Source organism: Aphanomyces astaci (assembly GCF_000520075.1).
Source record: "Aphanomyces astaci strain APO3 unplaced genomic scaffold supercont1.50, whole genome shotgun sequence".
NCBI classification, from domain to species: domain Eukaryota; phylum Oomycota; class Saprolegniomycetes; order Saprolegniales; family Verrucalvaceae; genus Aphanomyces; species Aphanomyces astaci.
Genome location: NW_009798313.1, coordinates 1 through 21,616, shown reverse-complemented (window position 1 = coordinate 21,616; position 21,616 = coordinate 1). Strand labels below are relative to the sequence as shown.

The window sequence follows — 21,616 nt, the reverse complement described above, 5'->3', positions numbered from 1 at the left end:
TAGCCCGACGGTTGTCGACTTGGCAGCTTGGTCTTGTTCCTGCAGGATCTGCTCGGAGAGAACTTCCTCGAATGCGTAGACAGAAATTGAAGCGGTGGCTCGACGTGCGACTACCGTGGACAAGAGGTGACGACATGGTCGAGTGTGGAGGGTCTTACCTAAGGTGGGTGGAGGGCTGCCTCGAACGACACGTTCCGTAACGGTGGGGGTGCCGTCCACGGGCTGCTGCCATACTTTGACGAGCACAAAAATAGCCTCGATGCTGCAGTTCGCAAGACGAATCGTTGAACGCAACATGGTGGACGCCCACATCATCTTGTACACATACGAGATTGCAGGCCATATCAATGTAAGACAGACACCGTCACGCTCCACTCGATACATAGTCACACACCATTACAACACAACGACTAACAGAATTGCGCGATCCTAACTGCATCATTGATTGCACTCTCCACGTACGCCCTTGTTCTTCGACAGCAACACATTCAGCCGCGTTGTCCAGTCCTGTTGGACGCCGCATCTCTTCGTACATGTCCCTACAGTGCAATCTATTCATATACGACATTCGCATGCTTGTAATACACGCATAAGTACGTGGTAGAAACAACTCGCACAATCGTCGACCAGTGTACACGGCCACACAAGCATGTACCGATCGCGTACTCTACCAGAGTGAAGAAGTTCTCTAAGATCTTGCTTGAGTACATTGACAACCTAATTGGCTGAAAACGTTGCCTTTTAGACCAATCATATGGTTCAATTGTTACTGTTCACAAATTGGGCAAAACCACATACTGTATATGGTGTGATCATTGTATAACGTTAGTCTGATTTGTTCAAGCTTAACTACAAATGTAATTTAGCGAAATGACCAAATTCGGGTGAAATGCACAATACTCGTAGTTAGATCGTACGGTGCACAAAGGATATGCCTCGTTTGCGACTGCAACGGAAGGCATTGGGCGTCTAGGACACCCAGCTAGCACAAGTCCATTTTCAGTCGGCCCTTGTCAGCAAATTACACAATGAAGTTATTTGAAGACTTTGATTGGCTATAAATACATACACGTATCCAATCAAAACTAATTATTCCTGGAAATCAAAAATTGCTGAGTAGACTCTCCGAGGCTGTTTGCTGTGCTTTTGTGCTTTGGTAGTACTAGTACCTTAACTAACAACTCAACTAGCATAGTGATAACGAGAGGAGATGATATACTGGTGAATTTGCCCGTCCATGTTGCTCGCATCAATGACGAGCAACTCCACTACAGAGTAAACCAAGGCGAAGAGTTCTACCATAGTCCTCAACCATGCAAGTAGTCGCATTGAGATGGAAATGCGACGTATGGTTTATGATGTTCCCTTGCGTGTTTACGTGTGTGCAATGTGATTTGGTGTGAATAACCAGTTGACGGGCGCTACGACTACTGATAGTTATGCATGTACTAGTATGTGCTAGCTATTTGGGTCAGAGTGGCGGCGAATCCACACCTGAAATTAGAGGTATCAGCCACTATGCGCACTTGTTCATAGTGCGTGTAAATCTCTACAGCTGTATCAATGCAACCCCTACATCGTGTATAACCCCCACGGTCTTCAGTCCCCTCCACAACGATTTTGCTTGTGGTTTATCTACGTGTGAAAGCACACAAACCCCATTTACGAGGTTAAAACCAGCATTCACGACATCATGACTAACTAGCTTATAGTGTATGTAGATCGCCAGAATACTGTAGCAGGGACTACAACCCCTGCACCTCCACAGCCCTTATGTATCCCTCCTTCCCTTCACACTATACGACTTGTACCATCCCCCAAGCCAAATTGTCTAGCACACTCTCTATTGTTCTCAACGCTCACTCGAATATACAACATCTGTGGATCAGCTTGATCACGTCACATCATAGCTCTTTCAACGATGCTGGCGATGTACACGGCGGTAGCGGCGAAGTGGAGTGCACTAGCATCTTCGTCATCCCAAGCGACGCCAGCCACGAGATGAACAGGCGCTGCAACTGGACCCGCGTATCTTGTCGTTTGTGTTAAACATACCGATCCTTTACTACTGTATGTACTAGTACGAAGCAGACTACTTCTAGTATTCATACTAACCAAGATTAACGATATACATCTACCACTCGTCCTTGAGGATAGGAACTAGCGTGTCCGTCTTGGCGTCCCACGTCGCTTGTGCTGCACCAGAGTGGGCATATACACACAACTTGCTATTAGGACCATACAAACCCCATCAAGTAAGTGGTCTCCCACGGTGATGCATTCGCACAGCGCATGCGATAGGGCCACGAGTCTGAGCTTGTGAGATCGAGGCCAATTTCATCCAGGCGGTGGCTTTGGAAAACACCATCTTGATAGTGACGTCGTCGCAGTTTGGAATGGATGTTCCCCAGAAAGACGTCTTTGGTCATCGCTTCCTGCTTGAACAGCATATTGAATCTACAGGTTTGAATGGTCATATTCATAGGTGGTTGCTATCAGTTGAGTGCTTACTTTGGTTGAGTTCGCGTCGTCGGCCCATATTGCTTTCAGATCATGGGGAATGATTTGTCGTATTCGTAGATCCAGGGTTTGTACTTGTCGTCGCTGAGTGCATTCACAGAACGTTTATGGTGGTATCTGAGCATTTGGTAAGGGATGTGTTGTCTGTCATCAACGTTCCCTGGCAGACGACACAGGATGGACACGTCAAGTCAACAGGCATGTAAGGTGGCAGTAGAGACGTATGCATGCTTACTACATGTTGCTAATCTTCCTCCGCTGGCTGGAGCAGATCGCTCAGCGCCGTGAGGTGCATTAGCAGGATAAAGTCGGATGGAATATACTAAAATCAAGTGACCGTCGGACGAGGGATCCGACTTATTTCTTTCGTTCGATGTTCTCTGAATACAGCATTCAAGTCAAATACGTCGAGACTTTTTTTGCATGAAAAAGTCAGACCACGTGTCCTGTTGAACATGATTGGCAAAAACTGCCTGGACCATGGCAGATGATGAATCGCGTAACGTCATCTCGACCCGACAGCAGGCAACAACGGTGCAAGACCTACGAGATAATCGTTTAGCCGACGGCTCCAAGAAGTGCTACCGCGGTGGACTGCGGCATATTGTTGCGTGGCTGCGTGTAGCAGGTCGAACCGGTTCAATAAACCCAGACGGATCTATCAACCTTGACGTCTTCACTTATGAAGACTTCACAGAGTTTGTACTGCACAAGTACAAGAACGATGGTGTATCCTTGTCAACGTTGTCAGGCTACAGATCGGCCATCAAAGACTACTACAACAGATAAAATGTGGCGCTCCCAAGTGGATTTGTCTCTGATGCGACCTCCATCTATCAAGGTATGACCCCATTTTGTCAGACTCCAACACAATATCCATAGGAATAAGAAGGCTATGCGCAACAGAGACACTGGCCGGTACAATAAAGAGTCTGGAAAGCAGCAGCTTCGTTTTCACCAAGCCTCAGCAAGCTTGATGGTGGTTTCATTCACTCACTTGTTTCTTGTACTTTCGTGGAACCAAATGTGTCGTTCACGTTCGACTGAGACTGTTCGCATCGATCACCATAGCGACGAGGGTGACTCCATTGAAGTCACATTCTTCAAGTCTAAAACTGACCAAGGCGGGACGAAGCGTCACGACCCCAAGTACATATATGCCAATTCCTTGCAGCCAGAAACATGCTGTATTTTAGCGTTGGGAATATACCTCGCCTGCAAGCCTTCCCACGATTCGGGGAATTTGTTTTCCGGACCGTTGCAGCGTGACCGCTTTGGTCGTAGCCTCAGTCAGCTCGTTGGTTCTTCTCTGCCTGTCAATCAACACGATTGGAACCCACTCCTTGAGAAAAGTAGCAGCTACTTACGCTATTGCTGGCAGTACGTCGGGGCCTTCAATCTTCAACGTTTGCATCAGGTGTGGCTGGTCAATCGGCAGCGTGGTTGAGCGGTACGTGCATTACGATGGCGCAGGGGATCAATACGTTGGGCGCGTTGGGGCTGGACTTCCTCTGGGCAGTGGTGACTTTGCGGTGCTGCCTCCTCACTTCATTGTTGGCAGCGATGATGCCGTGAGTGCCTCCGGCCAACTGGTATTTCCGCGACTGTGGCGCCATGAAGAACTACGAGGAGTCTTGAAGAGCTGTCTGGCATCATTGATCTACCACAAGACGTTCCTCGAGAATGCTTTCCATCGAATCACCCCTTGCTGTCCAGTGTTCTTTTTTTTGGGGACCCATTGATGGTGACGCGGTTGGCCCCCAAGGTTACCCTTGCCTCCACGATGATGCAACCAACTGGAATCCCTCCGCACGTCAGTCTGCATTCCCAACTTGAGACAAACTTGGCCGCTATACGTGACCTTCCAGGAGAAATCCGAACTGTCCTCGAGGTCATTCTTGACGAGAAGGGTATCACATCGGGCAACATCACACATTCACTCCTCGAGCGACTTCTCAACAACGCCGTCACAAGGGTTGCTGGCACAAGCAGTCGTGATGTTGTCACCACTGCTGTGGACGACAATGCTCCAGTCCACCCGGTCCACTTTTGGAGTGGAAGATGGCACTTCCTGCCAGAGGACTTCAAGTTGCCCTCGGTTGATGTCGCAACCGCCTGGCACTATTGATGGTGTGGTTCTCCAACCCGCAACATTCCTCCTCTGCACAAGATGACACACAAGATTTGACAAAGAAACAAGGCAAGACATATTGTGAGTGGAAATTTGATGTCAACGGACTCCATGATATCTACCGCAGCGCGACTGGGGGGCCTTTGAGCCGCCCGTATATCTCATCCTCCGTCATTGCTGCTTTTACCACAATCACTGAGAGGATTTCATCCTCTTGGGGTCTCACGGAACAAGGTCGCCAGCGTAGGTTGTCTCAAGTGAATATGGTGACGACGTTTGCTCGCTTGGCTATAATGCGTAGCCATGTTTAATATCATTCCGCTACGTCGACGTGAATAATAAATTTTCAATATGTTTCGTTTTCAAATACAACTACTCCTGGAGTACTCGCCGTGGGCACATTTTTGAGCTCTGCACCTTCAATGTTGCGAATCACACTTCGGTTCCAATGTAACTTTGATTCAGCGCACCATTTCACGTTTGGTCCATATGCGGGAATATCCTAATGTCCAACTCGAAATGTGTGAACCAGTTCTTAAGTGCTGAAAACGTCCGCAATTCTTGCGAATTTAAACCAATCAGGTTTGCGTTGGATGGTCGGTCCGACTTTTTCCAATCCAATACAGTGTTGTCGCCTTTTCGAAGGGGCAATGCAGCCAATAGAATTCGAAGAATACGAAAATGCAGCAAATTACAATGATGGTTCGACTCGAATTCAAAGCAAATTGAGTAATTTCTGCTTGGAATTTGAACTACAAGATCATGAACGAGAATCTGTCCGCGCCATCGACCTACCGCACCAATCGACAGCGTGTCCATGCTTCCGTATGCGTACACGAACAACATCGTCGTCCAGCTGTTCACTGGGTATGGGAAGATTGCACGGGTGACGCTGTTGCGCCACAAGGACACCCGAGCGAGTCGCGGCGTGGCCATTGTGCTGTTTTCGCAGCCTGAAGACTGCAAGAAAGCATGCAAGGCACAAGCCATAGTGAAGTCGATGATGTTAAGTGGCTCCATGTCCAACGACGACGGCCGGTCGGGCGACTTTATCAAGAAACGCGAGTACTCGTCCAAGAAACCAAGTGCGTGCTTCGAGTGTACACTTTCTTGGACGAGTACCTGCGTTTCTCCGTGAGAAGCCCAAGCCCAAGAAGAGCTCCCAGCGGCGGGCCAAGTTTGAGCACGGAGAAGCCGCTGACTACTGTGACCACACACAGGACGACCACAGGTAACCAACCACATTCCTTGTTGCATGGTCACTAACGCCAGGATCTGTAGTGACATTGGCAATGTGGGGGTAGCCGCCCTCGCCAACCAATCCAAGCCAGTTCACAGCAACAACCACGATATTTCCTACCATCATCCGACAGACAGCAGTAGCCCTCCGCGCCGGCAATCAAGAAGGATTCGTAAATTAGTGATCAAGACGAGTCCCGTTAGGCGGAGGATAGCTCGTGCATGTACATGCCATAGAGTAGTCGCGCCCACTGATATATAATAAGTGCAACACAACGCGCAATAGGAATGAGTTGTTTTGCTGTAAATATGTACCTAATCTACTAATCTACGACAAAACACCCTAATCATCTTTTACTATGGTACGATACGGGTGGTACGAGGTCTGGCTACAAGCTTCAAATCGACGCGATGGACTTGATCAGATGTTTTTAGGTACAGTAGTACTGGAAGTACCTAGTACCCTACCATGAGCTACGAAATACTACGTAATTAGTATACAGTATCGCAGGTCCGCATACTGTAGGTTTTCCTAGTAACTAAGTGAGATATTTTGAGGCAGTCGCGGGGTTATATAGTCTCTCGAAATGCACTTCGTTTGACCTTGATCACCTACACCACCTACCTAGTCAATCCTCCTTCCCAAGTGCCAATTTGATATCGTTCGTTGTACCTGGTGATGCATCGCACTGGGCGCAATGCGCTGAAAGTTGCCCATATGCTGGGGCATCTCTCCATATTGCCTCGGCCTCTCCCCGTGCAAGATCTCGGTCAGGTCCTCGTTGAGCTGTTGAAGTGCGCGCGCCTCCACCTCCGTCGGAGGCAGCTGGTTCGGTCGCTTCTTCTCCTGCGCGAGGTCGTGTGCCCGGCGGTTGAGTACGGACAGGAGGGCGGCGCGATCGAAGTGGAGCGGCCGCACGAGGCGCATCGTATCGTAAATCAGCGCGTCCTTGATGACGTAATCCAGGGAGTTGTCACGGCCCATCGACGGCGACGAGTTGATTTCAATCAGCCACGGCCGGAACGACTCGTCCAAGAGGATGTCGTACCCGTACAAGTCAAACGAGTTGACTAGCGTAGGTATGGACGAATATGTATATATATATAGATGTGGGATTTGATCATACATATTTATATAGATATTTTGATACCTTGAAACGGAATCGAGTCTTCGCCCGCCACCAGCGACTTGATGATCACGTCCAAAATTGCTGCTTTGATTGTATCCACGGGCGCATGTGCCGCCGCGAGCCTCGACCACAAATACGCCAAACTAATATAAATATATATGGGGTTAGATAAATAATTGTATACAGCCTGGATATGGCGAAAGTCCTCTTAAACGTGGAAGATAATCATACCTAGCCTTGGTCCCGCCAGCTTCGGTGGCCTCTGCGTTGTTTACGGGGTTGTCTCTACATGATATACATAGATATAACGCATGAGAAGGTAAATTATTTTCGAGGTCAAAAAATATATCCTTTGCCTTCCAAGCAAATATTTTTATCAAAACCACGGATCCCACTTGAAGAAAGTGATTCGTATCATCATCTTGGTGATTATATTTATAACACGGAGAATACGATGATAGACTAAAAATACGTACGACACTTGGTCCATGTGTCCATGCTTTTGGATGCTGCTGTTGGTTAAATGCATAAACAGATCGTTCATGTCTTCCGAGTCGGTGTTGTAGCGATGCGTGCAGATGCGGACAAACCCTTCGTTGTAGAAGAACGCCTAAAAAACCAAGCAAACCATTCAAGATATGATGTATCCACCGTTGCTCTACAAGTTGCAGAGCAGCACTCTACTACACCATTTTTCGTTTAAGTTCAGGTTATTTCCGGTATATTTCGTCCGATGCACAACTGATTCAAGTAGGAATATATCGAATGTTCGGCGAACATAACGCACAAGGCGTGAATCAGTTGTGCGTCGGACGAAATATACCGGAAATAACCTGAACTTAAACGAAAAATGGTGTAGTCGTGTGTATTCATTACCTCCAACGGATTGAACGATGTCACGAGTACGTATAGCCGCAGGTCAAACTGTAGGCATAATAACGTTAATTAGATATGGTCAGGACAACAAGTCGCTATGCAGGCTATATATATATATATATATATATATATATATATATATTAGATTACCTTGAATCCGTCCAACAAGAGCGGGTTCTCAATGTACTTTTGCAGAATCACAGCTTGGCCATACGTAACTTGCCCGAGGTCGTTGAGGAGGGAGATGCCGCGGCCTCTCGAAAGCGCGACGGGTTTCATGATCCAAAAGTTCTTGGATGACCCGATCGCATCTGCCCGCCGCTTGAACGCTTGGACGAACGGAATGTACTCATTCGGCAAGATAAACGTCTCGGGCGCAATGTCAAAGCTAGCCTTCATCTTGTCCCCCATCGCCTAATACATAACAATAAACGAACTTGCTAGTGTCGAATAATACACAATTCTATAGAGTGGGGGGTACCGCATAACGTTGTAGACTCTTCTTGAGCATGTCCTTCCTTGTAAGGGCTTTTGCGCCAGCAAAGTGGTTGACCTTTTGCCAACACAGCAACGATTGCCGCTACGTGGATGATTTTTAAATGATTTCAAATACGCTTCAAACGATTTGATATTGGTTTTTAAGGATTTCAAACGCATTTCAAACACACAGAGAACGACAACGTACATCCACGCGGGGCTTGCTCCACGTCCATAGCAGATTCCATGTCGTATTCAACCCCAAGTCGACGGGAAGCTCATCCCAATCCGGCAGCTACACCACAGTCAACAACAAATATATATTTATTTATGTACCTTTTTCAACGCTTCGACGACAATGCCAACCACTTCTTGTCGTGCTTGGGAATTGATGCGATATTGGGCTGTGAACGGTGTGCTGGTCGAGCCATCATAGACGCACGCCGAGTCCAGCGCCCGGCTTCTTGCTGTCAGTTGTTGACCTATCAAACATATCAGTCGTGATAAATAAATATATATATTACGATGTATACCTTGGGCGCCGCCAAACACGGTCGTGTAGTCGTGCATGACATTCTTCCACACAGTGTAGAGCTTGCATTGGAACCGAATCGCCACGTCGCGGTTTTGAATGATGTGTTTGGACGTTGACGTTGTCGTCAGGTCGGTTTTCATGCGTTCGTAAAACGACGTCATGATGCAGTAAAAGTTGCGAAACACACTCGAGTAGTCCGTGACGGGTCTAGCTGGCACTGGTGCGACCAGCGGAAGCAGCATCTTCGTTGGGGGAGATGACGCGGGAGTCCGTGAAGGCTGGCGCTGAGGTGGCTTCGTCACTTCGGACTCGATTGTCTTGTTCTGAGAGATAAGCCCTTGTGTGCACGAGCGAGGCCGCGGGTTCTTTTTACTAGCCGCCATGTTTGTACATGTTTCTGCCGTCGTTGCTGCTGCTGGCTCGATGTGAGCAACTGGTTGTGTAAGACACTCTAGGGCGCTTTCGACACTGACTTGACACGCCTTGATGCGTGATGTATCTCGCATCAAGTTGGACAGGATCCTTCTTGCGGCGCCGGCTCCATTCGTCCCCGTAGTGTGGGCAGTCAAACGTGAGTGATTCGTCGCTTGGTGGGTTAGAGTAGTTGAGCTGTCTGTAGGTGAGGAGGGTACTGGTCGGCCTGTGTCCATTTTGTCATGTAATAATGGTGGTGGTGGGGCGACTTGTGTGACGATGTGGTGAATCAACTTGCGCTGGTCTTGGAACCATTCCGGCAGAGAGGACAAGGAGGAGGGAGATGTTGCTGCTGATGCAGTTGGAGCGGCGGTCGTCGGCTGGTCGTGGTCTACATGCAACCGTAGGTTCTTTGTATCGGACGAACTAGCAGGTGTATCTGTGTACCTTGGACGGCCATGTACGTGTTAGTGTGAAACTTCGACTTGTTGTACAAATTGGGGTCATCTGGACCATCCACCTCTTCGTCATCACCTTCGTCACCATTCTCGTCACCATCGGAGCAGTCGTCATCGTTGTCCTCGTCGTTGTTGTCATCGCGTTCGTCAGGTCGTGTGGAACGGGTGGAGGCCATTTCTTCTTCCGTCAATGAGTGATTATGGTCATTGGAGAGAGCAACAGAGCTGGCCTCGACAGGCCCTTGGCTGGATAACGTCTCTTGATTCTGGAGGTCCCCTGCACGACTGGGATGATGCCACGTCATGTCATTTTCCCTCCTTTGCGAGTCCACTCGTGTGGCCACGTGATCTTCTGGACCCGCTTCCTCCTCTTGGTTTGGTTTATCTACCAGTGTCCCTGTAGAGCTTTGTCCTTCCCGATTACGACTCTGCTGACGGCTGCTTTTCAACACGCGCAAGTTGTCTTCAGCTTGCACGTTGCACAGGTGGGCGTTGATACGACTGATGCGGTCGTCGACTTCGAATGTACTTGCGACCAATCCTGTGGAGGATGCCACGTCATTGAAGGTAACAACCAGAGGTGGTGGCGGTTGGTCGTCTCGTGTTTCTGGTTCGACCTCCGCGATATCCTCGTCCGAGCTAGTAGGGGCCACGTCCACAACGTCATTATCTGATTCACTCGAGTCGTCGTCTTTGTGACGACCTTCCATTGCCGCGGCGACGGCGGCAGCAGCAGCAGCTTTGGCTTGCAAGTCCTAATGTATTCACCCCATAGTGTAACCCCCTTCCGAATACAAAGTAGAGCAAATATACCAACCTTTTGCTTCTTGAGGGTGATCTTGGCTTGGCGGGCGACGAGGCGGTCGTGGGCGAGCTTCCGTCGCTCGTGTCGTTGAGCTTGGAGCAAGTCTTCGGGAGTGGGTAGCGTCTGCTGCTGTTTTCGTTTCTTTACTTTATGGGCGAGTCGTTTCTTTTTCCGGGCCGAGGTCGTGCCTTGGATGATAAACTTGGCGCTTTCGTCGGGTGTCATTTTGGTGGTTTTGGCCAACGATTTCATTTCTCGAAGGGACAATGGCTTTGGCTGGAGCTTTGGAGGTGGCGTTTCAAAGGAAGGTGTTGAAATAGATGGTTTCGAGGTGGCGACGGTAGCATTTGCGGCTGATTGTGTCGACATCTGCATGTTCAGAACTGGTGGAGGGAGGCGATCTACATGTATTGTCATGTATTTCTCCTTGAAGCTATCAATCGTGTACTTATATTAGCAGGGGATATGGGTGTGTAGATGATTCCAACGGGTGGTGCCACTACATTTCCAGCGATTAAGTCGGCGATACGCTGCTTGGCCCGTCGGTCTTCGAGCTCCGCGGCGACACTAGCTAGCTGCTTCTTGATATACTAGTCACATCAAAAATGAGTACCTGTAACTACCTAGCGATGTGCACTTACTAGTCCGAGGGCCACGTCGTCGGCGTCACCAGTCAGAGTGTCTGCAAGCTTGAACAACTCGGCTCGGCATTCTTGCAGTCGCAATGTGGTGAGCTTCGGGATCACTTCCAGCGGCACGAGGGGGAAGTTCTCCATGTGCTCTGGTACTTCTTCGTGGATGTTGTTTGGCTATTAGGTCAACATCGCAAGGATGATTACACTAGAGCAATCAAACGACAGGAACAAATACCAATGGTGGTGATGTTGGTTGCGCTTTAGTTGGGTGGGCAGGGTTGATGCCGGTTGACTGTGCTTGCAAGTGGCTGGATGCGTTGTCGATCATGGCATCCATGGACGACTTTTGGACCACCGCATTGTCACGTGTTCGTGCTATGACAACTATCACGATGGATACATTGATTCGAGGATACAAAGCAGCAAAGGTATTACTTTGTGAATCACTGCGGCCAAGCATGATCTCCAGCAACTTGAGGTTCGACGAGACGATGTACGAAGAGCAGTCCTCTGACAGGACTGAACCTACGCTCACAGCAGCCAACCCAAGTTACACGTACGTAGCCTCATCGTCATACTAGTAGTATACACGCACCGTCTACATGAACTGGGCGAAAGTGCCGTCGTGAAACTGTCACACTGTAACGGCTACTATGCTTCAAAAATGCATATTTTACGAATTGTTCGATTATCCGGATACAGCCACTGTTCCATTCGAAACATGATGAGCACGAAGATTGGCCACACAGTGCTGGCATGGCTGGTCCTTGCGACGGTGGTGTCGTCCATGTTCAGTCACGACCAAGTGTGCGAGCCCAAGTCTACCATTTGCAAGCCGAAGCGGGGTGTTAAGACTGTGCTATCGCCTAAGAAGTAAGTCACACCGTGGAAGGGTCTGAATGAGCTGAACGGGGTTGTAGGAAGTATAAGGTGTGGGCCAACGGGTGTGGCACCGACAGCATCGGGTTCCAGCTCATGGGTGACGAGAACTTGGACTTTACCGACTGTTGCAACTGGCACGACGCGGTACCTCCATCAACCCATCACTCAGCCCTCAATTGAAGTTGATCTGTAGTGCTATGGCATTTGCGGCATCTCGAAGACCTTGTGCGAAAAGAAGTTTTCCAAGTGCATGAAGGACAAGTGTGCGTTGGAACCCACCACAGAACTGCAAAAGTCGTGCGGCACAACGGCCGAGTTGTACGCGATGGGGCCCAACATGATGGGCTGCCCCGCCTTCACTGCGGGACAGAAGGAAGCGTGCGAGTGCGTGGACGAGTCCAAGGCTGCCACGAGGAACCGCAACCGACTTGAGCACTTTCTAGCAACTCATGCGCGAGACGGCGCAGAAGCGGAGGACGTCGACGCGCTGCTGGCCAAGTACAAGGGTAGGTGCATGCATCCACCACCAGCACCGATATTGAATGACTGTACACCGCCAGTGGGGATATATATGTAACTCCAGTAATAATGTGATTTGTAGGCAAGGAACCGGTCATGTTTTTGCGGCTGTTGGCCAAGTACCCCGAAGCATTGACTTTGAAGAAGGCCCGCGTGAGCGACACGGACAAGGTGTTTGAGTCGCTCAAGAAGCACAAACAAGAGAAGGCAAAGGCGGACGAGCACAACGACGTCGAAGCGCACATTGAATTGTAATAGCGCAGTATATAGTGTTGTGCTATATATAACGGTACAAGATCTTTTGACAGCTTGTTCTACGCGACGCTGTGCAGGTTTGAACTTGGCAAGTTACAAAGTCATGCAAAACTAACCATGCCGCATGCCGAATTGATATGGTTTCAGAAGGACAAAAAATCGGGTCGAAGTTACTTCTTAGTCGGTGGTTTTCCTGCCGTCGCATTGGGTGCTGACCCTACGCTTTGAAGCGTGCTGGCGCTGTCGCAAAAGTACTCTGGTTTGGACAGGTTCACGCCGTATTCCCGCAAACTTGCCGCCAGATCCTCCATCGTTAACGACACTTTCTATGGATGTCGCATGAGCCATCGATGTCTCCAAACCTGTAGCACGTACATCTGAGTGGACTGAACCGGTGTGGCCGTTCAAGCGGTGCTGGTGGAACAGCTTGGCGTCGTGCGCCACATCCAGCACGAACTTCTGCGCGACAAGCGCAACCATGCGGATGCTAGGACCATCATCATCATGAGGACGAGCCTCATCTTAGTGACACACGTACATGCGGGGGTCGTCTGTTGTGAAGCCGACGCTCTCGAGGTAGTACGCGATCACCTCATCGGGAATGGCGGGCGTGTAGCGCTGGCCCACTGCGTCGAGAAACTCGTGGAGTTGCCCGTCTTCCATGTTGTGTTGGAATTGTGAGTTTGACCTGTTTAATAATAACCTCTGTAATTAAATAACCTGTACTAGTATAATTAATTCACATGAGCTTTGTCGGTTTCGTTTCGGTTCAAAAGGCACTTCCAGGCAGGAACCATGACACAGCTCGAGCGCAGTGTCGTGCGTGAGAACCTGAGTCTTCTCGGCAAGCATCCCATCACGAACAAGCACATCTTCACCAGACTGGACGTCAAGGTGAGTACGTGTCTATCCTCTTCATCAAATGGACGGACGACTCACACGAAACGTGGCAGAAGCACAACCTCACGGCGGTCGACGTGTTGAAGGACTTCCCCTACCTTCAGGTACATTGCTTGAACCTCGTTCGTCCGAGTAATTCATCTTGGAAGTGACACGTGCTCATTGTGGCGGTCGTAGGACGTCGACGTCGCCAACAACCAGATCGAGTCGTTGGCGGCACTCGCGCACTTACCTTTCTTGATCTCGCTCAACGCCGAAAACAACCACCTGACCACGCTGCTAGGTTAACCACATACTCCCTCGACACACCTTCATGATGGTGTTCTCTAGATTTTGATCCACCGCAATGCACAGCCAAGAACGCATGGGTCGACGGACAGGAAGCTATCGGACCGATGCTGCATATTGCCAACTTTGCGCGCAACAGCATCTCCGTTATGCGGGACCTCAAGACCCATCGGTACATTCAGGAGCTCATTCTCGACCACAACCACATCACCGAGATCACTGGCATCTCTGAGCTCGTGTTTCTCAAGGTATATATAGTATATATATTTAAACATGATTCGAATTAATATATATGTATATTCTAGTACTTTAGCATTTCCCACAACAAGCTCAAGACCACCCGCGGGTTGACGGAAAACATGCCAATTGAGATCTTGAATCTATCGCATAATGAACTGGTCGAGTCGTCGCAACTGCCCAAGTTAACGCGATTGCTTATTGTTAACGTCGCGCACAACAAACTGCGCAGCTTGGAGGACTTTGGGGTAATTCATGTATATATATATATATATATATATATATATATAATATACTAGTATATCAACTATATTTCCGAGACTCATATAATATACCTTGCTAGAAATGCCGCATGCTACAAAAGCTGGACGTGTCGTTCAATCGGATCAAGGACCTGCACCACGTCGACGCGCTCACCAAATTGCGAGACTTGAGCAGTTTGAACCTGGCCCAGTGCCCCGTACGTCGACGATGACTAGTACTACTAGGCATGGCTTACTAGTACGATACTAGATCACGCGCATCCCATTCTACCGGTTCCGCATTCTTGTGCGCACGCAGCAAGTGGTCAAGCTGGACGGATTTCCTGCCTCCATCAAGGAGCGAATCAAAGCCAAAGTCATCCACGGCGACGACATCCAAGCCAGGACCGACATCTTCGACTGCCACCTCAAGGGCCTCGACAAGTTCGTCAACTACCTGCCGCCGCTCGAGTACGCCCTGACCAACTCGGAGCGGCAGCTGTCGTCGCCGACGCTCAAGCCGGCCAAGATCACCAAGGCGGACAGCTGCAAGAACGTGGCCAAGCTGCAAGCGTCCAAGGCCATCTTGATGTACGCAAATTATGTGTGTTTATGTATGGTGTGTACATTGTTTGATGGGCCTTTCTTCTGTATTGTGGTGTATTAGAGCCCAAGTCAAGATCGTGACTGAAACGTTTACTCGGGACACGCTCAACGACTTGCCCAAGCGGTACCCGATGCTCTTTGGCAAAAGCGGCCGCCGAAAACCCAGTCGCCGGTCCAACGGATCCATCGTCTCGCGTAAGCCCATTCTCGTCCAACCAGACGCGTCGCAGTAGTACGTACTATAAGAAGGACTAGTACAGTACTACTGCATTGTCGTTAATATAATTGTATAACGTTACTAGTAAATCACAATGTATCCTCAAATCAATTCGGGTGCCTCTGGCCCCTCATTTCAGATTCTAGAAAATGGATAAAAAAACTCGAGCGCTTTGAAGCATGACAAGTGCTGCTAAGTAGAAAACAGTTTTTTCTGATGTGTGGCCCCATTCACACGTCTTCAGCTACTGGCACCAGAATACACAACAGCATTTTGCTTTGATTTAAATAAAAAAATTCAGTTAATAAAAATTATGTTTGTAGTTTTTGATTTTAAATTTTTATTGACCATATATTATTATTCTTTACATTTTTCCCCTGCTTTTAGTATAGTTTCTAATATACATTATAAAAAATAAAATTAGGTAAGTGGTGGTGTATAAGCGCCTGCTTGTACGTCGCATAGGTACAAAGTATGCCAAGACCAAGAACGCTCCTAAATGGGGCGTCCACCTGGTAGACTCGAGATCGGAAACGACGACGGATACGAACAAAGTGTGCGAATGCCGAAGTCTTGTACAAAATATACATGATGCACACCCTGGAAACGTAATGTAACGTTATGTATTATCTTTCATATATTCACATGTATGTCAGAAAAACGTACTACCTCTGTCCGAAAATGTTTGCACAAATCAAAGATTTCGACAAATGACCATGAAGTTCTTCGATTCTTGGTGAACAGAAGGTACTGGGGAAAAGAGGAGATTCAGGGCGTCACCAATCAAAAGTATTCGCACCAAAATTCCAACCAATGAAAGAGCCATGACGGAAACAAATCCAATACTTTATTTCATACAACATCGACGACACTTGTCATTTCAGCGTATCCGGACATCCGGTTACGAATTTTTACGGATGAAACCACATGCACAAGGTAATACAGTGGTGGGTGGAAAAGTTCGCGGACTGTTGCACATAGCAATAATAAAAAATTTCATTTTGTCCCGAAGTAGTGCTGGCAATATGATTGGATAAAAACAAAGTAATTTATCCATGTCGATAAAACACATGGCATACTTTAAGCTCGCTGTGATTGGTTAATTTGAATTTGGATTTCAAATTTGCATCGACATCACTTCATCTCAAAGTCCAAAATGACTTCGGTCAAACCAAAGAAGCAGTATCGCCGGTACACAAACGCGACCGCAAGTGCCTCTTAGCCCACTTTCATGCCTTACCACTACAGGACGAAGCTAAGTTCTACGTCGACATGCAAATCGCACGCTCCACATGGCGTGGTTGGCGCAACAATGAGCATGCTATCCTTTGCAGCAAACGGCATGGTTCCAAGGGCTCTCTGGGAGGTCAGGGACGCAAAACCATCATTCCGTTTAAGGATGCCCTCCTTGCCTACATCGACGAGCGCCGAGACGAAGAAAAGTTTGTCCGTGTCTTCCACAGAATTTCAAGTCGAACTGTAGAGAGTGCATTTGAAAAATCAATTCCAACAGTAATTGAAATATAGTTTCATGTAATACGAATATGATGGGCTTCGCTTGGCGTTTTAAGGTCGGTAGGAGGGTAAACCCCCCTCCTGAGTTCGAAAATGATGTCGAAATTTGATTCAGGTAACGTTTGCTCAAAATTGCGACATGATGTGCGTAACGTTACAGTCAGGCATCATTCGTTGAAGTTCCGACGGGTTTTATCCAATTGGATGTGTTCACTGAAATTTCCCTTTCGTTTGTTGAAACGAGTTTTATTATAATTGCATTCACTGGTATACTACTGTGCATACAATTTTCTATATATCTAAATCGTTGAAGCTGCGAACTTTTCCGCCCAGCACTGTACCAGCATCGACTACGTCGCGGTCAGGCAATACAACGTCGGGCAATCTTCCACAAGCAGCGACTACCGACATGGAAGAGAAAGTCGAGGAATTAGCTGCAGAAATATCTGCGGCACTGGACATGGGAGAGTTTAAATAATATATGTATTTTTCTATTGAGCTGAGTGACTTTTTTATATGTGCTCCCATTCAAACAAGAGTAACGTTAGTACGAATCGTGCAATCTTTTCCGAACTTCACTTTCTCCGAAACGTGCAAACATTTTCGGACAGAGGTAGTATTTATAAAATGGTTCCCAGACAGTTCACACTTTCTGTCAAAAGAGATTTTTATAAGAAACTTCTGAAATTTGCCAAATCATCGTAGAAAACGTGGGCAGGTGGAATGTTTAAACAAATTGCTCAAAAATAATAACATGGGGCAATGGGACAACAAATAAGGAAGTTACGGTATGAATTTCCGGACCCCGTTCAATCGAATCCCCGAGCGAATCGAGCACCAATCTCTCCCATTGGTCAATCCGAAACTACTTGTCGCTGATTGGCTACAATCCATTTTCGAGTTTCTACTGGAAAGAGCGAAGTGGATATTGGCTAATCAGATGTCTCGTCGGCTCTAGTTGTGCTCGATTGAAAGAACCATGCAAAATTGGGAATTTGAAGAAAATCGACAATAGTTATTGTGAATTCGCTATAAACTTCCAAAATTCGCGTGGTTGTCCAATCAGTATTGAATCAAGTTGGAGTTCTGATTGGTTGAATCGACTTGTCCTTTCTGTAAGAGCCAATCAAATCCACTCAAAAATGGATTAGCCAATAGCGTCGATTCGTGATTCGATTCGACGGCGAGATTTGATTCGACAGGGCCTGGAAATTTGTCCAATCGTCATGAAGTGTTGGGGGGTGTTCAAGGGTTGATGATGGGGCAGTAGATTGAAACCAAGTGTATTTTTGAGACTTCTCGAAGTATATTTTGATCCCAATCTTGATGGTTGGGTTCCTCATAAACTCGAGCTGTTCAACTGATACTAAAACAGAACACGATCTTTATTTCTTCAAAGTCAATCCAATGGGCAAGTGGTCGCTGCCCGTAATCGACGGCCGAATGAACGAGTCTTCCTACACTAGAGTTATAAGAACGCTGTAACCGATCGTTTATGCTTGTATAACTAAACTATATATACTTGTCTAAATATGTATATATAATCACTGTGCGAATATGTATATATCACGTCAAAGTGGATATCGTACCACTTTGTCCAACAACGTGGACGACACGACGAAATAATCCAACCGCCAGCCTAACACGTAAGTTGTGAAATATGATTAAATTACATATATATATGTCCCTACCCTTGTTTTTGCCACGAGCGCCAAACCGATACGAAAAGTAAGTATACGCTTGTGCGAGTTCGTTCAAGTGTCGAAATGTATCGACGAAACCACTGGCCAAGAAGCCCCCGAAACTCTCGCGCTCGGCATCGGTGAACCCCGCCGTTTTATTTTTCTACATCCAAATATTATAGAATATATTGTAGATATATATATATATTATAGAATATATTATATATATATATATATCATAGAATATATTGTATATATATATTATAGAATATATTGTATATATATATTATAGAATATATTGTATATATATATTATAGAATATATTGTAGATCAAACGTATAATAGATAGATAGCGTACGTTGCCCTTGGGGTCGTGAATGTCAATCTCTTGGTGCGCAACGTTTAGGTCGCCACACCACACGACTGGCTTGGACTGGTCCAGTGCTTTCAATTCGGCAAACAAGGCCTTGTCCCAGCTCTCAGTGCGATACGCCAAGCTACAAATATATATATATATATATATTTATATATCATAGCGCTATAGTGACTAATTATACATATGAACACGAACCGTTCGAGCTTTTGCCCTGCGTTGGGTACGTACGTATGCACGAGCCAGAACGAAGAAAACTCGAGCGCGACAAAGCGTCCCTCGTTGTCTGGTTGGCCGGCCACGACCAAACTGGTGCGGACACTCAACGGTTCAACCTTGCTGAACACCGCCGTGCCGGCGTAGCCTACGAATAGTTGTCCAATCATAATGACATGTGTTTCTATCAACAAAGAACTACCCTTTTGGTCGGCGCAGTTCCAGTACTGGTGCGGATATTGGGGAAGGATTTGCTTGACCTGTGAACCAGATAAACCAGATGGTGGGTTTCCGAAAGAAGCGGATGATGATGGGGACGACCTGGCCCAGCGCCGCGTCGTCGATTTTGGTCTCGCTCAAGCACAACACGTCCGGGTTTTCGCGGGCAATGTATGCGCGGAAGTAGTTGTCCTTCTTTAACACGGCTCGCAGGCCGTTCACGTTCCTGTCAGGAAGTGAAGACTATGGCCGGTACATCGATGAGAGGTGGCTCGTACCACGCGAGAATGCGAAGGGAGTCATTGGTGTTGCCAGCTTTGGTCAGTGGGAGGATGTCGTCAAACACAGCCGTATCGGCCTCGGATAGAGGTGGAAACTCGACGTCGTCGTCTGAACGCTGCGAAGCTTTCTTTGGCTTCTTGAGCTGCGACGAGGACGGCGGCTTCAAGAAGGCCCAGCCGCCGGTCGAAGGGTTCTCTGCGAACGTGGATTCACCCTCATTGCCGGGTTTGTTGCCAGGTTGGACCTCGTCGGATGGCGCCGATCGCTTGGCCGCCTTTGGCTTGGGAGTGCTGGCGGCGACCTTCGTAGTTCGACCCATCGTGACAAACCAGAATGATGGTAGGTAGAAGCCAATCAAAACTTCAAAATTCGACAAAAAAGAATTATCTCCGGATACTCCAAAAATATCCGGGATCACGATTAACTGTAAACTTGAAAAAGTTTACACAGTGGTTTGGATGCCATGAAAAATGGCATAAAATGGCCAAAAAAGTTGCCAAAATCGAAATATTCCATTTTTCGGGATTTTGTGCGTCTGGATGCTTCGATACTTTAAAACAATCGGCATCCATACAACTTTGTAGATACTTCTTTTCTCCTTTTTTCATGGGATATGAGACTTCGGGAAATTTTTGCAGACCTGACAGTTCCCAAAAGTCATGTACTAGTATAAAAACTGGCACGAGAAGTTCGTCGTGAAATCTGGATACCTCGAAATTTTCCTGAAATTTTGAAGAATATCACAAATGTTGAGCCAGGGAAGGTGTCAGGAAAATATATATATATATAATCGGCGTATTTCATTTATGGCATAATGGAGGCAAATCACCTGAAAACTCTGGAGGACTTCTCATGATTTCTGAATCGTCCAGACACACGTCCTTTTAAGAATTCGTTATTTTTTACATTCAGGTTTTTTGCTGGCAAACTGGCCGTTTTCTGACAGAGTATCGTGGCATCCAGACCAGCCAAAATCTTCCATATTTTTTCAATTTCTAAAAAATCCGCAAAAAGTGAAAAATTCTCTGACTGGTTCCAACATTTGGAGAATTCAATATATTGCCAAATATCGCCAAAAAAATATAGAAGAGGCTGAGGTGCGATCCAGACCCGCCTTAAGAAAAAACCTTGAAAAAGTGTTCAAATTTGCAGTCGGTACTTTGCCTAATGCCATTGCTTCATACTATTAACAGACTATTTACAGTCCGTGATTGGCCCCAAAATCAGTTATTCCATTGAGTTCGTTTGGCCCATTATTTGACCAAACCACCAACAAATCGACGCCAGGTTGTGATTCCTTATAAAAAAAATTTTTTCACAATCACGCTGCTTAACCCAATGCGAATTATCTAATGTGAAAGGTCTCACCGCAACAATCGGAAGTGGCAGCAACACCCGATGTCGAAAAACTTCTGGCACGGAAGAGAGTAATTTGTCGCTTTTGTCCCCGTGAGGCAGTGCTTTTCGCTCTTCGACGTGCTTTCGGCGTGTGCACGTACCCCACACAGCTCGTGCAACTTGGCAGTGCATCGAACGTCGACGAATTCGTCGACCTTGGCAGCCAACGCACACCCGAAGTCGACAAAACTACTGGCACGGAAGAGAGTGATTTTGTCGCTTTTGTCCCCGTGAGGCAGTGCTTTTCGCTCTTCGACGTGCTTTCCGCGTGTGCACGTACCCCACACAGCTCGTGCAACTTGGCAGTGCATCGAACGTGGACGAATTCGTCGACCTTGGCAGCCAACGCACACCCGAAATCGACAAAATTAGTTGACGGACAAAACTTCTGGCACGGAAGAGAGTGATTTTTGTCGCTTTTGTCCCCGTGAGGCAGTGCTTTTCGCTCTTCGACGTGCTTTCGGCGTGTGCACGTACCCCACACAGCTCGTGCAACTTGGCAGTGCATCGAACGTCGACGAATTCGTCGACCTTGGCAGCCAACGCACACCCGAAATCGACAAAA

At 47.5% G+C, this 21,616-nt stretch overlaps 9 protein-coding genes across 10 annotated transcripts; 4 read left to right on the top strand and 5 right to left on the bottom strand.

Annotated features, from left to right (window-relative positions):
• Positions 1-2,134: 2,134 nt before the first annotated feature.
• Positions 2,135-2,450, bottom strand: H257_13616 (hypothetical protein; the record flags this gene model as incomplete). The annotated part of the gene is made up of 2 exons (XM_009841187.1): positions 2,135-2,228; positions 2,272-2,450. 2 exons carry the CDS (start codon positions 2,448-2,450, stop codon positions 2,135-2,137), a joined length of 273 nt encoding a protein of 90 aa, XP_009839489.1.
• A 550-nt stretch (positions 2,451-3,000) lies between these two features.
• Positions 3,001-4,262, top strand: H257_13615 (hypothetical protein; the record flags this gene model as incomplete). The annotated part of the gene is made up of 2 exons (XM_009841186.1): positions 3,001-3,233; positions 3,785-4,262. 2 exons carry the CDS (start codon positions 3,001-3,003, stop codon positions 4,260-4,262), a joined length of 711 nt encoding a protein of 236 aa, XP_009839488.1.
• Positions 4,263-5,468: 1,206 nt separating this feature from the next.
• On the top strand, positions 5,469-5,886 carry H257_13614 (hypothetical protein; the record flags this gene model as incomplete). The annotated part of the gene is made up of 2 exons (XM_009841185.1): positions 5,469-5,736; positions 5,771-5,886. 2 exons carry the CDS (start codon positions 5,469-5,471, stop codon positions 5,884-5,886), a joined length of 384 nt encoding a protein of 127 aa, XP_009839487.1.
• A 370-nt stretch (positions 5,887-6,256) lies between these two features.
• Positions 6,257-11,843, bottom strand: H257_13613 (hypothetical protein). Its single transcript, XM_009841184.1, has 18 exons — positions 11,816-11,843; positions 11,656-11,745; positions 11,456-11,595; positions 11,227-11,394; positions 11,034-11,175; positions 10,598-10,986; positions 9,770-10,535; positions 8,907-9,713; positions 8,710-8,855; positions 8,582-8,668; positions 8,378-8,476; positions 8,047-8,310; positions 7,897-7,944; positions 7,497-7,630; positions 7,252-7,305; positions 7,042-7,163; positions 6,564-6,961; positions 6,257-6,502 (listed from the first exon to the last, which is right to left on the bottom strand). The coding sequence occupies exons 2-18, from the start codon at positions 11,678-11,680 to the stop codon at positions 6,461-6,463; spliced, it is 3,831 nt and encodes a 1,276-aa protein (XP_009839486.1). The 5' UTR covers positions 11,681-11,745; positions 11,816-11,843; the 3' UTR covers positions 6,257-6,460.
• Positions 11,844-11,933: 90 nt separating this feature from the next.
• On the top strand, positions 11,934-12,943 carry H257_13612 (hypothetical protein). The gene is made up of 4 exons (XM_009841183.1): positions 11,934-12,093; positions 12,141-12,246; positions 12,296-12,608; positions 12,704-12,943. The coding sequence occupies exons 1-4, from the start codon at positions 11,942-11,944 to the stop codon at positions 12,874-12,876; spliced, it is 744 nt and encodes a 247-aa protein (XP_009839485.1). The 5' UTR covers positions 11,934-11,941; the 3' UTR covers positions 12,877-12,943.
• A 73-nt stretch (positions 12,944-13,016) lies between these two features.
• Positions 13,017-13,556, bottom strand: H257_13611 (hypothetical protein). Its single transcript, XM_009841182.1, has 3 exons — positions 13,415-13,556; positions 13,252-13,363; positions 13,017-13,202 (listed from the first exon to the last, which is right to left on the bottom strand). Exons 1-3 carry the CDS (start codon positions 13,537-13,539, stop codon positions 13,047-13,049), a joined length of 393 nt encoding a protein of 130 aa, XP_009839484.1. The 5' UTR covers positions 13,540-13,556; the 3' UTR covers positions 13,017-13,046.
• An 87-nt stretch (positions 13,557-13,643) lies between these two features.
• Positions 13,644-15,472, top strand: H257_13610 (hypothetical protein). The gene is made up of 8 exons (XM_009841181.1): positions 13,644-13,770; positions 13,830-13,880; positions 13,954-14,059; positions 14,107-14,312; positions 14,370-14,549; positions 14,645-14,761; positions 14,815-15,134; positions 15,211-15,472. The coding sequence occupies exons 1-8, from the start codon at positions 13,672-13,674 to the stop codon at positions 15,380-15,382; spliced, it is 1,251 nt and encodes a 416-aa protein (XP_009839483.1). The 5' UTR covers positions 13,644-13,671; the 3' UTR covers positions 15,383-15,472.
• Positions 15,473-18,141: 2,669 nt separating this feature from the next.
• Positions 18,142-19,978, bottom strand: H257_13609. Of its 2 annotated transcripts, XM_009841180.1 has the most exons (8): positions 19,650-19,978; positions 19,474-19,597; positions 19,355-19,412; positions 19,135-19,300; positions 18,922-19,060; positions 18,573-18,726; positions 18,471-18,520; positions 18,142-18,338 (listed from the first exon to the last, which is right to left on the bottom strand). In XM_009841180.1, exons 1-8 carry the CDS (start codon positions 19,970-19,972, stop codon positions 18,267-18,269), a joined length of 1,086 nt encoding a protein of 361 aa, XP_009839482.1. In that variant the 5' UTR covers positions 19,973-19,978; the 3' UTR covers positions 18,142-18,266. The 2 variants fall into 2 exon arrangements, with proteins under 2 accessions (XP_009839482.1, XP_009839481.1); XM_009841179.1 differs by having other exon boundaries at positions 18,210-18,338; positions 19,135-19,412.
• A 1,039-nt stretch (positions 19,979-21,017) lies between these two features.
• On the bottom strand, positions 21,018-21,559 carry H257_13608 (hypothetical protein; the record flags this gene model as incomplete). The annotated part of the gene is made up of 2 exons (XM_009841178.1): positions 21,018-21,299; positions 21,332-21,559. The coding sequence occupies 2 exons, from the start codon at positions 21,557-21,559 to the stop codon at positions 21,018-21,020; spliced, it is 510 nt and encodes a 169-aa protein (XP_009839480.1).
• Positions 21,560-21,616: the final 57 nt, after the last annotated feature.

What these genes read in the sequence shown, in the direction of transcription:
- H257_13613 (XM_009841184.1), bottom strand. Translation starts at nt 11,680, where the DNA reads ATGCTTGGCCGCAGTGATTCACAAA. An exon ending in CATATCCCCTGCTAATATAA is followed by an intron (nt 10,987 to 11,033) that starts GTACACGATTGA and finishes CAATACATGTAG; the next exon opens with ATCGCCTCCCTCCACCAGTT. An exon ending in CACGTACATGGCCGTCCAAG is followed by an intron (nt 9,714 to 9,769) that starts GTACACAGATAC and finishes GGTTGCATGTAG; the next exon opens with ACCACGACCAGCCGACGACC.
- H257_13611 (XM_009841182.1), bottom strand. Translation starts at nt 13,539, where the DNA reads ATGGAAGACGGGCAACTCCACGAGTTTCTCGACGCAGTGGGCCAGCGC. An exon ending in ACAACAGACGACCCCCGCAT is followed by an intron (nt 13,364 to 13,414) that starts GTACGTGTGTCA and finishes TGATGGTCCTAG; the next exon opens with CATCCGCATGGTTGCGCTTG. An exon ending in CCGGTTCAGTCCACTCAGAT is followed by an intron (nt 13,203 to 13,251) that starts GTACGTGCTACA and finishes CGACATCCATAG; the next exon opens with AAAGTGTCGTTAACGATGGA.
- H257_13612 (XM_009841183.1), top strand. Translation starts at nt 11,942, where the DNA reads ATGATGAGCACGAAGATTGGCCACACAGTGCTGGCATGGCTGGTCCTT. An exon ending in GTTGCAACTGGCACGACGCG is followed by an intron (nt 12,247 to 12,295) that starts GTACCTCCATCA and finishes GTTGATCTGTAG; the next exon opens with TGCTATGGCATTTGCGGCAT. An exon ending in GCTGCTGGCCAAGTACAAGG is followed by an intron (nt 12,609 to 12,703) that starts GTAGGTGCATGC and finishes TGTGATTTGTAG; the next exon opens with GCAAGGAACCGGTCATGTTT.
- H257_13610 (XM_009841181.1), top strand. Translation starts at nt 13,672, where the DNA reads ATGACACAGCTCGAGCGCAGTGTCGTGCGTGAGAACCTGAGTCTTCTC. An exon ending in CCACCTGACCACGCTGCTAG is followed by an intron (nt 14,060 to 14,106) that starts GTTAACCACATA and finishes GGTGTTCTCTAG; the next exon opens with ATTTTGATCCACCGCAATGC. An exon ending in CTGAGCTCGTGTTTCTCAAG is followed by an intron (nt 14,313 to 14,369) that starts GTATATATAGTA and finishes TGTATATTCTAG; the next exon opens with TACTTTAGCATTTCCCACAA.
- H257_13609 (XM_009841179.1), bottom strand. Translation starts at nt 19,972, where the DNA reads ATGGGTCGAACTACGAAGGTCGCCGCCAGCACTCCCAAGCCAAAGGCG. An exon ending in GCAGGGCAAAAGCTCGAACG is followed by an intron (nt 19,061 to 19,134) that starts GTTCGTGTTCAT and finishes ATATATTTGTAG; the next exon opens with CTTGGCGTATCGCACTGAGA. An exon ending in TTCACGACCCCAAGGGCAAC is followed by an intron (nt 18,727 to 18,921) that starts GTACGCTATCTA and finishes ATTTGGATGTAG; the next exon opens with AAAAATAAAACGGCGGGGTT.